This window comes from Brassica napus, chromosome C4, assembly GCF_020379485.1.
Source record: "Brassica napus cultivar Da-Ae chromosome C4, Da-Ae, whole genome shotgun sequence".
Classification (NCBI taxonomy): domain Eukaryota; kingdom Viridiplantae; phylum Streptophyta; class Magnoliopsida; order Brassicales; family Brassicaceae; genus Brassica; species Brassica napus.
The window spans coordinates 47,459,766-47,475,783 of record NC_063447.1 but is presented as its reverse complement, the minus strand read 5'-3'; the positions used below and the strand labels follow the sequence as shown (position 1 = coordinate 47,475,783).

At 29.8% G+C, this 16,018-nt stretch overlaps 1 protein-coding gene and 1 long non-coding RNA gene across 3 annotated transcripts; one reads left to right on the top strand and one right to left on the bottom strand.

The window, feature by feature from the left end:
• Positions 1-63: 63 nt before the first annotated feature.
• On the bottom strand, positions 64-2,898 carry LOC106376935 (dihydroceramide fatty acyl 2-hydroxylase FAH1). 2 transcript variants are annotated; one of them, XM_048756291.1, is made up of 8 exons: positions 2,626-2,818; positions 1,933-2,004; positions 1,727-1,797; positions 1,493-1,585; positions 936-1,132; positions 716-821; positions 480-626; positions 64-374 (listed from the first exon to the last, which is right to left on the bottom strand). In XM_048756291.1, exons 3-8 carry the CDS (start codon positions 1,775-1,777, stop codon positions 246-248), a joined length of 723 nt encoding a protein of 240 aa, XP_048612248.1. In that variant the 5' UTR covers positions 1,778-1,797; positions 1,933-2,004; positions 2,626-2,818; the 3' UTR covers positions 64-245. The 2 variants fall into 2 exon arrangements, with proteins under 2 accessions (XP_048612248.1, XP_048612247.1); XM_048756290.1 differs by lacking the exon at positions 1,933-2,004 and having other exon boundaries at positions 2,626-2,898.
• Positions 2,899-6,054: 3,156 nt separating this feature from the next.
• Positions 6,055-7,168, top strand: LOC111201966. The gene is made up of 3 exons (XR_007322815.1): positions 6,055-6,144; positions 6,664-6,755; positions 7,051-7,168. It is a non-coding gene; the product is annotated as an uncharacterized LOC111201966 (long non-coding RNA).
• The last annotated feature ends 8,850 nt before the right edge of the window (positions 7,169-16,018 follow it).

Genomic DNA, 16,018 nt, shown 5'->3' with positions numbered 1-16,018 from the left:
GCATCCATCTAGTTTTTGTATCTCTTCAGAATTAGCGTCATAACAAAGCATATATATGTGCACTTGTTGTAAACAAAGTCTTTTTTTAAGTTGTGAAACACATAAAAACTATTACATAGGATGTGAAGTATATTGATATACAAAGACATTGCCCAAATGAAACGTGATCAGATTAACATAGAGTGATGATTAATAGTTTAAGATAAACTGTGTATTACAAATATCCTTTTCGTTTTGCACCCATCTTAGTACTTTTGTTGCGCTCTTTTGAGAGCTTTTGTGGTGGGAAGGGTACCAAACACTATGTCCCATAGCGACGAAGTTACTCCATATCCCTTGTCCTGAATCCTGAAGTGATGGTTCAAATGGGATTTCTGCAGATATCACAAAAAAAACAACAAAAACCCATAAACCTTTTAATAATGATGTGTAAGGTCTTGTATGTATACAAAAGAGAAGAAAACTTGGCCTTGTTTAACCTTGAGGCTTTTGGTTACTGGTATAGTTGGGTTGGCATGGTGAAGGTAGTAGTGAGTAAGATCGTACATCACATAGCCGAGCAGGCCGCCTCCAAACAATGCAGGTGCGGTTGAAGGAGTTGCGATTAGCTTCGCAAGGTTCCAGAGCTGGGACATAAGCAAAAAGATAAAACGCATTAAAAAGGTTTTATTTTTAAAACAGGACAGTAAGTATATACATATGATCAAATGCTTACAGGAAAGCACATAATAGCTGTTAAGGCAGGAGGAAAGACGAGTCGAAGGTGGTCCATTGGGTGCTTGTGATGGTATCCGTGAATAAGATAGTGTGCCGTGTTTCCCCTGAAAATGGCTCCACAATAACATTAGCATCTAGTTGAAGAGGATTCATAGTGACTGCTAAGTATATAAATGTTACACACAGAGAAAGAAAGTGTGTGTGTGTGTGTGACGAACCAGTAACTCTTGGTCTTCATGTGGAAAAGGAAACGGTGAAGACAGTATTCTATAAAAGTCCAGATAAATATTCCCAAGGCAACCAATGAGACAATTTCTGGGAATGAACAGCCCATGCTTACTGACATGGAGATACACCAGACAACAACTGGCAACCAAATGACAGGAACCGCCCACCAAACTGTAAGGGTCAAGAACTGTTTCATTGCAAATATGTCAGACCATGGAGGATCAAGGGCTTATCTAATACTCTATCCGTTTCATAAAGATAGACTTTTTAATATTTTCATACATATTAAGAAAACACATTAAACTACCATAATAAATGTATTGTTTTCTGTAGTTTTCAATTTTCAATAACTTTTAACCAATAGTAATTTAATAAAGTCAATTAATTTTCTTGAAATTTACAATTTTTTCATAGAAACACAAAAAATACATCTTTGTGAAATAATTTTTTTTCTAAAAAATCTATCTTAATGGAACGAAGAGAATATATTATTGCTTATTATTGAAAAGTTCATATGATAAATTGAAAAAAACAAATTGATATATACCTCCCAAAAGTCACTATGGAAAAACCGAGGGCCTTCCTTGGTTACAATAGGTTGGTGAACCCATTCGTCGTAAGCTTCTCCGAGATGACCAACCTGTCAAACATTCAAAGCAATACCAAGAGGGGGTTGACAAGGGAATACAGCTTTGATTAGCTCTAAGAAAGAAAAAAAAACAATCTTGTGTGATTATGGTCTCCAGCCAATGTTCAGATCATATACTACTTAAGTTCTTACCTGGAAAGCAAGGGGCTTGTCAAGATCCACAGTGAACCCTTGAGCAACCATTTTGCTGATCTTTTACACAACTGAAAAAAAAAACGGATATAGACGATCAAAAAAAGCCACGTTGCAATAGACGCATGGTGACATAAATAAAACACCTATGTCAGTTATGAGAGCATCTTCATCTCAAATATCTGACTGGGAGGAGAGAAACTCACTTATTACTTTTCTTGTTTTATTATTCTTGAGAACTCCTTTTAGATATTGGAAATAAGGGTGCTCTAACAGGCCTAATATATATAAATAGTGTTAAATGCTTTTTCAGCTGAGAATTTGCTTTTCATTAGCCAGATTAGAGGCTGAATCTTATACATCACTTCTCTATTGTTTGTTAAGATAGTAGTTAAACTTTATTGTTCTCGAATATGCAAATCACGTACGAAACTATACTACTGGCCTAACTGACCGGGCACACGAACAAAAAAAATGAATATGAAAACCTTGCAAGCACAAAAGCAAGTGTTAGTTAAAAATACCCAAAAAAATGATACAGCCCGTCACTTATTCTCCTCTAAGGACCCCACCACCATATACATAAGCAGATACTATCCAAAGAAGGCAATTCACAAGTTAGCAGCAAGTACAGATCACTAGCTCCCAGGTTCCAAACATCAGGGCATGGTTGATTTTGAGAAACAAAATGATATCTAAAATATTCTCAGACAAGAAAAATTAGGGAACTCTATAGCTTAGTCGACGTACTTCTCATTGAACCATTGACTTTCATATCCAAGAAAACAACTTACATGGAATTGAAATTTATGAATATAAACCAGAAGGAAACGAAATATGAATTCAAAAGCACCTAAACGACAGAGAGAGAGAGTAGAAATACAACAGAAGCAACAAACCTAAACGACAGATGTTGGATCTAAGTGACTCTGACAAACTGACAGCCGTCGGAAGAGTAGAATACCGCCGGAGAGTATAGGCACACTTCTATTTGTGGTTTAACTTGTGCTTGTGGTATTAAATAGTGGCAAGGTGGGTGATTGTTTTTGGTAATACCGCTATAATAAATTTATAGGAATTGCGATAAACGAATAAATACGTTGCGATAAACGAATAAATACGGTAACTACTAAACTTCATCAATCCCAATAATATTTATAGATTATCTTATAGGTTTAAGAACGCCCACGTTAAAAATCCATCCTTGAAAAGCTTGAAGCGAAAAGTCATAGCAGAGCATTAAATAAGCAAACCTACCATGCATACAGAATTAATGATGGCTACAAGTGACCCAAGGAGGACGAAGATAACAATTCTGCGATGGAGAGTGTTGTCGGAAGTGATGATAGATTTTAAATTTTTACTAATACACAAAACGAGTCAATGTATAAACCGATAGTAGCAAAATTTCCTTTTAGTTTTTTATTTATTTGAGATATCATTCACTTTCCTTACTCTCCAAACTTTTATACACATTAACACTGTATGGAAATAATTGTTAGTTAACTAGTTGCTTAATTGGTAGAGCATTAGCATTAGCACTATTAGAGATGTGTGCCATTAAAAATATTAAATTTTTTAAGATATTCATTAAATATAATAATATCAAATCAACTTCTCATTAATTTATTCATAATATTTTTAATATATTTTATTTTGAATATAAATATACTGTATTTCATTTTATAACAGGACTTGTTCAAAAAAATTATAACAAAATCTTTTAAAAATTTCAAATATTTATTTTGTTACAAAACAACTCTTAGTTTCATAATTAGTGTATTTTTATTAATAAACGAAATTTTTTTTGTTATTTTTATAAATTTTATAATCGTAATCTATTTTATTAAAACAAAAATACTATATGTAACTAAATATGATAAAATTATATTCAAATGACAAACTAAACCTATTTTGATTTCATAAATATGAAATGCATTCATTTAAACTGAAAATAATAAACTATCATATGTCGCCATGATGAATAAGAATAATTTCACTTTATAATACATTTATACAAAAAAAGAGAGAAATAGTTAACCTATTTTAAATTGTTAAATCTACAATTATATATTATCTAAAATGAGTAAACATAAAAAATTAACAATAATTCCCATTTTTGAAATATACGTCAAAATTTAGTTAATTTCATTGCTTTCAGTTTTTGAATAGTTAGAAACTTATTAAAGTGTGCTGTGTGAAAATGTTCTAAAAAGTTAGGTCTTAATGTGTGTAAATGCACTGCTTGTGATGAGGACATAGAACCACAAATGTCAACGCCCAAAGACATACACCCACAACTAGAATATCGATATCAAGTTATCAACTATCAAGAGAAGAATTCAACCAAATGTGGAGTATTTAATTAATCAGAAAGAAAAGAATAGTTCTCTCCAAAAAGGCACACCAACTCAGGACTAGTCAAATAGAAGTCTTAAAAGAAGTTAAACTTAAAGACAAGGAGATGAAACAAAGCTTCAAGACCAACCAAGACGAAGCATATGTTATATAAGACGGTCCAAGGTTTTATCCAAATCTTTTTTCGATTTCTAAAGGAGAAACAATAACTTATCTTCTTATTTGGCCAAAAACAATAACTTATCTTATTTACCATCACACCGAAGAATCAAAGCTCACCGTTTTGATTATTACCTTGTGATCATAGAGACTATTAAATCACACTATTTGGTTATTACCCTATCACAGTCTTGGGAATCCAAATATCAAAGCAATAATTATTTACCAGATGTAGAAGAGCAACCACGACTAAAAGCAATTGAATGTCTTTATCTAAATTATTTCTTGTAAATCTTTGTCATTCAAATTCAAATTTATTTTTTAACTGGCTTTCATATTAAAAAAACACTGAAACCAGAAGATTTACAGAGATAAAAAAAAAAAAAAAAAGTACAACTTGAAAGTAAAGCAAAAAGGGACACCAAATCTGAAATGAATCAACCATATACGGGGATAAACAGCAGTGTACAAGAGGGATTCAAGTAAAATGGTACGACAACACCTATTCAGCTGGAGAATGGTCAGATACACAGACAAGTCGCGAGAGCAACTCCGGGCCTTACACCATGTTCAACTTTCGGATTGTTATTAATCGAGAGAGGAGCCAAAGCTACCTCACTCTCACCCACAATTATACAACTACTGACTACTAAGCACATAAAACTGGGCTGCAAAGAAGACAGTCATGACAAAGGTGGAAGAGAACATGTGTTGAAAAGAAAAGGAGATCTCCTGTCAGAGCAATCAACTGACGCCATGTCACTGGGATGAAGGAACGCCTAAGCACGCCATCTATGTGAAGCTAGAGAGCACTGAAGACCTGCGAAGCTAACCAAGCTCCAGACGTACTCCTAACTATAAGAACTAGAGCGTGTTCTTTTCTTTACCTAGAGCAAGCGAGGATTGCCGGAGATAGACGGATACCACACACGAATGAAGAACTTGATAACCACCACCAGCAAAACCGAAGGGAGGGGAAGGCAAAGGACGAAGAGGAGATCGGAAAGCCACCGCCTGAGAACCATTCACCGAACGGCAGAAAGAACCAGAACCACCTCACGTGCTGCCGGAAATCAATCAATGACACCGCCACATGAGAGAACCCTCGATGTACTTGTGTATATATATTGTACAAACACATATCAATAGAATCATTCAGTCATCATCTTATAACTTCCACGTCTCCCAACACCTCGTCGAAACACCAGAGCAACACGGCATCAAAAGGAACCATATTCCAGGACCCTAGATCAGAAGATCCAAAATCAATTGGACGCTGTAGGGTTTCAAAGATCTCGGAGAGGGATAGAAGGAAGAAGAATAAACAAAAAAAAAAAAACAGAAAAGGAGAGAGGGAGGAGCCACCCACGGCGTGAGGAAAACTGTCGGAGAAAAGGCGTTGAATTACGACAGAGGAAGCCGTTTATTCAAATTCTAGTTAAACATCACAAAATCTCTAATTTGTTTTATTTTAGTTAATATTTTAGTGTTGTTCGATTGATTGCCGCAGCGTCTGTGGCTCATTTGATTGACGCAGTACTTGCGTTTGGCCGCTGCGGCTAAACGCTGCGTCTTGCGTCTATGAATTTTGAACGCCAATTTTATCAGCATCTTGACGCAGAAAGCTGCGATCAAAGACGTAATTTACGCATTTATCCTTACAATATTTCATTATTTACTAAATAACCTAACTCTAATCTCAGTTGACGCAGTTTCTCTCGACGCAGATTCCATCTCGACGCAACTTCCATCTCTGTCCATAGACGCATCTCGATCTCGGACATCTCAAGCTCTATCTCTCTCTCGATCTACCCATCTCCGAGCTCATCTCATCTCGAAGCTCTCTCTTCTCCATAGCATCTTGAGCTCGACCAAAGCCATCTCATCCTTTTCTCGCTGAGGTATTGTCTCTGTTCTAAAGCATTTGAGTTTCAAGCATCGTTGATGAATATGTTGTGTGTTTCATCTCTGCCAATGGTTGGTATACGAGCTTGGTATATGCGTTGTGGTTGGTTCTAGTTGGTAAAGACATGTTTTTTGTACGTATATAAGTGTATATATGATGAGAGGTCCTTAGTGGTGTGATGTGTATGTTTGTGTTATGATCCATTGTTTGGTCTTAGTATTAAAGATGATTGTTTGTGTTCCATGTTTGTGTGTGTGTGATGATTCCCAAAAAAATATTATGATCCATTGTTTGGCTGTGGATTCTCTCGGTTAGTTTGTGTGTGGGACTGTTTTAAACGCTGGGCTCTGAAAGCTTAAAGCCAGTAGAAGAACAGCAAAGTGAGTTCAGAGACTTGGAAAGGAACAAGTAGTAGTGACATCTTTTGTTGTTTATAATGTTTGGCTTGTAGTTGTTAGTCTTTACTTAACTATAAAGACTAACAAGGACTTTACACTTTATGATATCTTAACAGTCTTGATGAAATGGGCAGGAGGCTAAGAAACCAGATATTGAGAAGTGCTTAGAGGTTGTTGCCACTTTGGAAGCAAGGACGGTACTGGTGAGGTTCGTTGTTAATTTTTGGAGATACAGTTTAAGAATAATGCTAATACCTCACACTGGTTTGATACAGTTTCACTCTTAGTTTTTTCTTTTTTATAAATTCAAGTTAAAGTGACTCATGATAGGATTGAATGCATCTGTTTCTCTTAAGTTTTTCAAGGCCTATATGGAGCAGTAGTGTTATGGAGCAGTAGTGTTATGGCTGCATGAAAATCATGATAACATCTCTATGTTTGATGTTTGGATCAGACGATTGAATCTGACTTATGTTATGTTTTCTCTGTGTGAGTATGTTAAGCTTTCAAAGCAAACAACGGTTCAAGCAACAGAAGTGGCGTCAAGCTTGGTGGAGACAATACAAGGAGCTTGCAGGCTAGGAGGTTGCTTCAAGGCTATGGTTTTGATGGGTATATGATCAAAGAAAAGACCGGGTGTGCAGTTATTTGTTGGAGATCGACCTCTATACTCAGTATCTGCTTGGAGATGCAGGAAGTGAAAGAAGATGAATGATATAAAAACTTGTGTGTTCTCTTTTGTTTATGAGAGCAGGGTCCCTTTCTTTTGTTATACATAGGGACACAATGTTGTTGTTTTGTGATTGTGACAAATGCTTCTTGCTGCCTCTGCATATATTGCTTCTTTGAGTATTCAGCAGTGTATGTGTTTGTTGGTTCATTTAGGTTTGGTCCAGCTTATACGAAAACCAGTCGGTTCATATTCTTCAGTCATGGTCTCAAAATTCAAAACTGTTGCAAAAAAAAAAAAATTGACTTTCTCTCAGCATATGATTATGTTGTTAGTGTTAAAAACTAGTTTGGTGTATGTTTGGATAACAATGAGGGCAAATGCACTCTCCAAAGAATGTTTGATGTATATAATACGAAAAAGGTGAGTAATGTTACAAAAATGGTTACAAAGATAGTTTTTTATTTATTTTAGTATATGATTTATGACAAGAAAATGTTGTTGCATTTATATACTTGACTAAAAATTTATTATAAATTAAATATAATATTTTTATGGATGTGAATATATTTAAAGTACATTTTATTTCTTTAAAATATAATTTTACAAATTAAAAAAATTAAAATATGAACCAAATGAAAATTACGTCTGCGGCAACCAAACGAACAAAACTAAATCTACTTCATGTGTCTGCGTCAGCGTCAATGTTCAGCGTCTTCGAAACGAACAACAATCTGCGGCTGCGGCTGCGGCTGAGTCTGCGGCAGCCAAACGAACAACAACCAAACGAACAGACGCAGCCGCAACCGCAGACTCAGAAAGCCGCGGCAACCAAACTAACAACACTTTTGATTTCGCTATATAATTAATGTACTTTGGCTCATGTATTTACAACTACATATGACTATTATATTAAGTCTTAATATAGTAGTCATATGAACTTAGGTTTTATAAGACTCAGCCTTGATAAACAACCTTATTCAACCTAAGTTCATATGACTACGATATTAAGTCTTTTCGCATCTCCGTAATTCTTCACCTTTTTATACTAATAAATTAGATTGTGTTATGTTCTTAACACTTGCTTCCCAATTCAAGGAGATCGCGAGTGATTTCATCTTCTGTCTTCTTGGCTTTCAAGGTTCATCCATAAGCCTTGGGCACCCTAAATTCAATTTTCTTTCCTCGTTTCCATTCCCTTCCTAAACCATTGGAAAGAGAGTTACACAATCAATACAAAATTTCAATCTTGATCCATCCTAATTTATCAACTGATCAAGCTGAACAGGTAAACTTTTAAATACCAATTCGATTTTTAATCTTCATTTACAGTCAGTAAAGAGTAAAGACACTCATTTGAGACCATTTTGGATTGCTGAATCATTCTCTAGAGGATTTATATCTATCTTTACTCTCGTCTTTTTTTTTTTTCCCGTCAAAGGTTTTTAATATTTGAAAGAAACAGGCCAAGCCCAGTACAAAATATTAGCAAAAGCCCAACAACTATTAGAGCACCCAATTTTCTCAAATGGGCTAAACCCTACGGCCCAAATCGAGAAAACCCTAGAGACCAAGCGGAAATGAAATCTGCCGCCTCTCAAATCCCACCTTTGGTAGCTTGTACACGTGTTGCCATCCTCATCTATCTTTACTCTCGTCTATCTTAAGGATTTTTAACTGATTTATAAATTATTAAAACAAGTCCCTAAACAGTTTGGTCTTCAATAAATGTACGTCAATTGAAAGATAACCTTTGAATATTATAAACTTGATAATTGGTTGACTTCACATTTAATGGAGAAGCTGAGTTAGATATGGACCTTTGGTTTTAATTTTTTATAGACGACTTAGATCTCGGAGAAGACTTCAAAACCCAAATTAATTTTAAAATCAAAACCAAGAGCTGAGTAAGGTTGTTTATCTTTTGGCTCATGTATTTACAACTACAGTTGTAAAAGCACTAGTTTTGATTTTCATTTTCCTTAAGAGCTAGAAGCTACTTTATCCACGGATTATGCGGACGAGCACATGCTTTTATGGTCAGAACTCAGAAGTGTCTATTGACTACTTCAATTGGATATGTCCATTGATATAGCGTATAATCCTTATGCCTATCCTTTTATCTTTTATTTATTATCTAAGAAGCATTACAACATTCGAGATATGTCATGTGTCATCATCATTATAATTTTCAGATTTTTTAGATAAATATATTGGTTTATCTAAATATATAATATAGTTCTCATAAACTAATCATAAAATTAATTATTAAAGTACAAAAAATATTGTTCATTCTTTTTAAAATAGAAGCTACGAAATCAACTAGTGTGATCAAAACATATATAACAATTAATAATTTTAAATAATAAAGATTTGATAAAAATTTATGTATTCTCTATAATGTTTGTTTAATTTTATGTTGTTAAAATAAATTAAAAAATCACATTCACAATAAAATTTAGATTTTCTCGTATATGTTATATTTTGAATTTTTTAAAATGAAGATAAATTACTAAAACTATTAAAAGTCTCACACTAAAAATTTTGTTATCAAGGGTTAAAATTGTTTGTTATAACAAGATATAAATGATTATAAAACTATATAAGTAGGAAATTTCATTTAATAGACTTTCAGATTAAAATATATATTTATTTTAATATCGTATAATTAAACTATGTACCATATAATAATACATGATAATATAATTTTGAAATTTGCATTGAAGAATACTGCTAGCTTAATAATATAATTTTAAAATTTGCATTGAGTTTTTAAAATGATTATAAATTATTAAAACTATTAAATTCTTACATTATTATTTTTTTAATAAATGGTTTTAAAAATAGATAACCATATACAATTATATATAACCATATTAAACATATGGTTATTTAATAGATAACCATATTAAAAATAAAAAAATTGATTGTTTTGATTTGTATGATGTCCCTACTTAATTATATACATAATATTTTTGACTTTTTAATAATATATATATTTTATTACTTCATAATATGTAAAACATAAAATAAATAATAAGACGTAAAAATAAGTTGTATACATAATGTTCATTCTGGCAAGACGCATATCTTTAACCTAATGAGCTCAATATGAGATTTACTTTTTTTAAAAAAATGTTTATAAGCATTAAGCCCAACCAAATAACCATATTGGTTACAGTTCAATATGTAAAATTATATATATATATATATATATATTAAAGTAAATATATAAATATTATTTGTAATTAGTATATAAATATTATATATATATATGAAACACATAGGCACTGAAAATATTAAATTAAATATAAATTTTGAAATTACAACGTGTAACATATTTTATTAAGAAATGAAATGTATTAAAATAACAAAATAATTTAATGAAAGACTATTAAAATTATTAATAATTTAATTCATTATATTTTTGTTGATATGAAACCAAAACTTATGATTTTAATATTTTCATCAATATTATATTATAAAACAGCATAATTAATTCAAATAAAAGTATAAAGAATGTAAATGTAAACATATATTTAAAATCCATATTATTATTTGAGAAGTGATTTTGCTTACTTGTCATCTTCTCCATTATTTTAGGAATAATTAATATTTCAAATAATTTTAATAAATAGTTTGTATAATTTTTATATAATTTAGTATTAGAAGTTTTTTTTTAATGATTATAACATAAACCACATTTGTATTTGATATAATCTTATTTATTCTTATTTAAAAGTGAAATTTTCTTTCTTGCATGCCATTAAAATATAAATATATTTTCTATAGTATTATCTAATAATTCATTTTGTTTATTTGTAAGTTTCTCCATAATTTACGAATAATCAATATAATTTTAATAAATATATTTCAAAATATTTATATATTTTAATAATAAACAGTTTTGAAAATATTATGGTAATTACAATGTATAGTTCACATAAATATTTGATATTATCTTATTTATTATTATTTTAAAAATAACTTTTTCTTATGTGCTTTTAAAATATTAACATATATATTTCTCTAGGTAAAATGGATTATCTATTGTTTTGAGTTATGTTAACATTAACTAATCAATCGAAAGCTATGTGTCTAAAGAAGACACATCTCTTAGTAACATAAATATATCTATAAATTCAGATAATTTTAAAAAACTTCAAGATGATATTTTCATTTTGTGGCTACGTATTTAGACTCTGATGAACATAAAAATCATTTAAATTGCAATCAAATTAATATCCGTAGGATTCACCAAAAAAAAAAAACTACTCAATCATGTAATACTTGACGAAAGGGTATTTCCTCCTATAGATCTTACTTATAATGCCAATTATGGTTTTGTTATTCTAAATTTATCTTATATGTTATTTTAAAATATTAATATACTTTTTCAGTGTCCTTTTTCGATGATGATATGTCAATGTTCGCTGGTAACCTCCTCTACGCTCCAATGACATTTTAAAATTTTAAATGATTACATTAAGGTAATTGTTAATTTAAAAGTGGCACAACGGCAACTAATGTATTGTCGTCTCAAAAACTATTTCACTTATGATTTATTTGGAGAATCTGAAAACCAAGATATAATTTTTCTTTTAAATAAAACACCAATACATTGATACATATTGCAGAACAAGTAACTGCTGATGTACGAGATGGTTAGAAGGATTCCAAGACTTGGACCAAGGAGCCTCCAATAGGATCAACAATAGATGTACACCTCAAATCAAGATCTCGATAATCATTGGTTACACCCTCTTGAGGACTTTGCAAAATGCAATCTCGATGTAGGTTTCAACAAAGATACAAGACCGGGAATAGGTGGATGAATAATATGCAACCACGAACGACAACCTCCCTATTGAGATTTAGGGAAAACAAGTTTCTCAAGCACACCACTGGAAGTTGAAGCTAAAGGGTCATTGATAAAAATAACACACATGTAATATGGGATTCAGGTCAATCATGGCCGAAAGAGATTGTACAATCTTAATTGATACAATATGCAAGAAAACGAAAAAATCTCCATTTAAAATCTCCATTTTGATGTCTATGTGGAGTAAAAAAATCTTAGAACCTACTTTTGTTTCACCAAGATAATAAAAAATGTCATAGCTCATTCCCTTACAACTTATAGTGATCTTAGCTTCGTCTTATATACCTATCAGCTGTTTCCGCCATGTTATGTAAATTCAATTATTTTTTAAATATGAATTTAACATAAAACTTCTCAACAAAAACAAAACCAATCAAAACTAGACAAATATCACTATTTTGCAATCTTGAAAGAAACTTTGCGAAAGTCAATGTGTGTAATCAGTGAAGTGAAAATAAATATTTTCAAAATAAATAATCATGCATAAACAATAAGAAAAAGAAAATCCACACAAAAAGCAATTAAGATTTGGTTAAATAAAATCCTATAAAACTTTCAACCACTACAAAAAAGATGATTTAACATCATTTATTTTATATTTTTGAATCACTTATGAATGATGTAAAAGAAATTTGTATCATTTTATATAAATGACTCTGAAAGTGGTGATGCAAATAATTTACATCATTTTATTAATAATTGATGTTAAAAATTTGAATATTTGCATCAATTTTTAAGTGATGTTAAATACGTATCAATTGCAAAAAATGATATTAAAACTTACATCAGTTTAAAAAAAAATGATGTTAGTGTTAACATCAATTAAAATAATTGATTTCAATTATTTATTATTTATCAATTATTAAAATTTAAAAATATTAAAATTCCGAAATTATTTTAATGATTATATTGTTTATAATTTTAAATTCAAATATTATTAATTATTCTTATACAGTAAATAAATTTGTCAATAAATAAAATATAAAAATTAATTGCATTGACTCTTTCTTATTCTTTTCCACTGAAAGTATAATTTGACGAGGAAAAAAAACTAAAGAAGCTTTACAGATAAATCAGTAAAATAGACGAATTTAGAGAAAAAATAGTTAAAAAGAACTGATCATGATTTTCTTCTATCTAGATTCTTCTTTTTTCTTCTTGTTCTTTGAATTTTATTTTCATCCTCAATCTTCCATCATGGCGTGAAGCTTGTTGCTCCTACTTTTCCAAGTTATACCTCGGACAACATGAGGCAGTCCTGTACTCTTCATCTTCAGACCACGATTCTGCTTTCATGTACTCTAGACACGACAATACTCCAGCATCGAACCCAATTGCTATTGAAACCTGACAAAACAATAGTACCAATCTTTAGGAAAAAGAGTTGCCACATAACTAAGATTTATTCTAAAGTTCAAATCTGTTTATAATACCTTCAAAATACCAAGAACCCTAGACACATCATGTCTCATCATCTTATTCCTTAGATATTATCATCATTTTTTCTTTAAACACCTCATTGTCATCACAATTTGAAATCTCGACAATGTACAAAAACAAATATATATAGAGAGACCGGAGATGTTAATTCAATTTAAGAAAGAAATGAATAATATTTGTTGAAAAATTTAAACTAACAAAAAGCTTAAAATTGAGAGAAGGAGAAGAACTCATGAATGAGGATCACGATAGAGAAGAAGATTTTTGATTGAGGTAAACAGTTATAGAATAAATACTAATTGAATTAAAGAAAAACAGACCAAAGCCAAAGAATATATCAGTAACTACTTCACGTAATTTTTGGATTTTGAAGTTTATAATAGTTTTTAAACGGATTGGTTTTAGTGGGTTGTTTTATTTGGTTTTGTGATTGTTACATCAGTTCTTGTAACTGAAATTATTTAACATAATTATATATGATATATAAAAAAAATTATTAGGATCGGTTTTATTTAGTATCACCTTAATAAGTGATGTCAACAGCAAAATAAACACATCATTTATATAATTGATATAACTTTATATAATAGTATCATTTTTTGTTAAAGTGATACAACTTGCAACAAAAATATGTCATTTTACTGAATTGATGCCAGATAATTTAATAAAACATCACTTTCTTATAAATGATGCTAACCTATATATATTTGTCTCATTTACAAATAAATGATTTAAAATAGAATCACTTTATTTTGTGATATAAATTAAGTGATACAATTCACTTCTTTTTTGTAGTGAACGAATAAAAATATTAATTTAATAATTTTATCCAATTTGATAATTTATATAAATACAATACTAACCTTAAAATTATAATTCATTTAGTATATATATTAGTCCTCACAAGGTCAGACCTCGCTTAGTTTTACGTTAGTTAGTGAACCAGTGTCATCAATTTGTTCGCTTTATCCAGTCCATAGATCTCTTATGGTTTATGTCAGTTTTTATATGGGTTAAGGTTTTTATATTTGATTGAAACATAATCCAACTACATGTCGCAATTCAACCTACCCGATCCGTCCAATCTTTATAACTTTCTGTTTCTCGATTTCACTTTTTTGTTTGGGTTGGGATATCAATCGATTGACTATTACTTTAGGTAGGCATGATGTTCGAATATCCGTTAGGATCAGTTTTGTGTGTGTTTTGTGTTCAGCTTCTTAGATCCCATTAGAGTCTTATATATGTTTGAATCAGGTTCAGTTAATAAAATTTCGAGTACTTGTATACTTCATAATCATGTCTAAGATCCATTTTGGATCCGAACTCATTTCGGGTGTTTTTAGATATCATATCAAAATAAACATCATGATATTGAATATTTGAATTATTTATTTAGGTTTCGAATACTACTTCGGATACTTATTAGAATATCTAATCTATCAATTTATGGTCATTTTTATCTACTATTAACAAGTTATAGTAAGATCATTTTAAAAAAATTAGTTAACATGACATATTTGAGTATTTGCATTAATAATAAACCAACTATAATTTTTTTTTTAATTATAACAAAATCTGTTGAGAAAGAATCTAGAAAATCTTACTAAATTTTAAATATGTTTGTAAGATAACACATTAATTAATTTCGTAATTAGTATTATAATAATATTATAAATCAATGTTAATTAAAAATTTATTCTAAAACAAAAAAAATTATATACTATTTTTTTACAAATTTTATAATTATATTCTCTATTATATAAAAATAGAAGTGATTTATGAATTAAATATGACAAAATTATTAAATAGGTAAATTAACAAAAACAAATAAATTGTTTCATTTAAATAAATTATCACTCATCATTAAAATGAGTTTATTCGTAAATTATATAATATTTTTATACAAAAATAAATTATTAACATAGGTTAAACTTTTATAGCTATAACTAAATATTATATTTTTATTTATTTTGAAACACTCAATAATATATTGTTTACAAATTTTCATATACAGAAATATAATAGTATATAATAACCTTTAGTATATATACTATTTAAAATATGTTATTACAAATTATATATGAAATTTCAATTATTCATTTAAAATATTAATGACAAATCAAATTTTAATTATAAAATTTTAATTATTATTTTAATTATAACAAAATATGTTGAGATTTTTTTTTGAAAATATTACCAAATATTCAAATATTATTTATAAAATGGTGTATTAATGTTGTAACAAAAAAAATACAAAATTCATGTAATCTTCCAAACTCAAAAATAGTTGTGTAATTTTCCAAAGTTTTGTTTGACAAAATATACAATTTTAAACATAAATATTCAAACCTAAAATGATGATATTTCAAATCTTACAAAAGATAAAATCATAGATAATAAAGAATAAATTTTTGATATATACCACAAAAAATAATATATATATATATATATATATATACTTTTGAAATCTTAATTA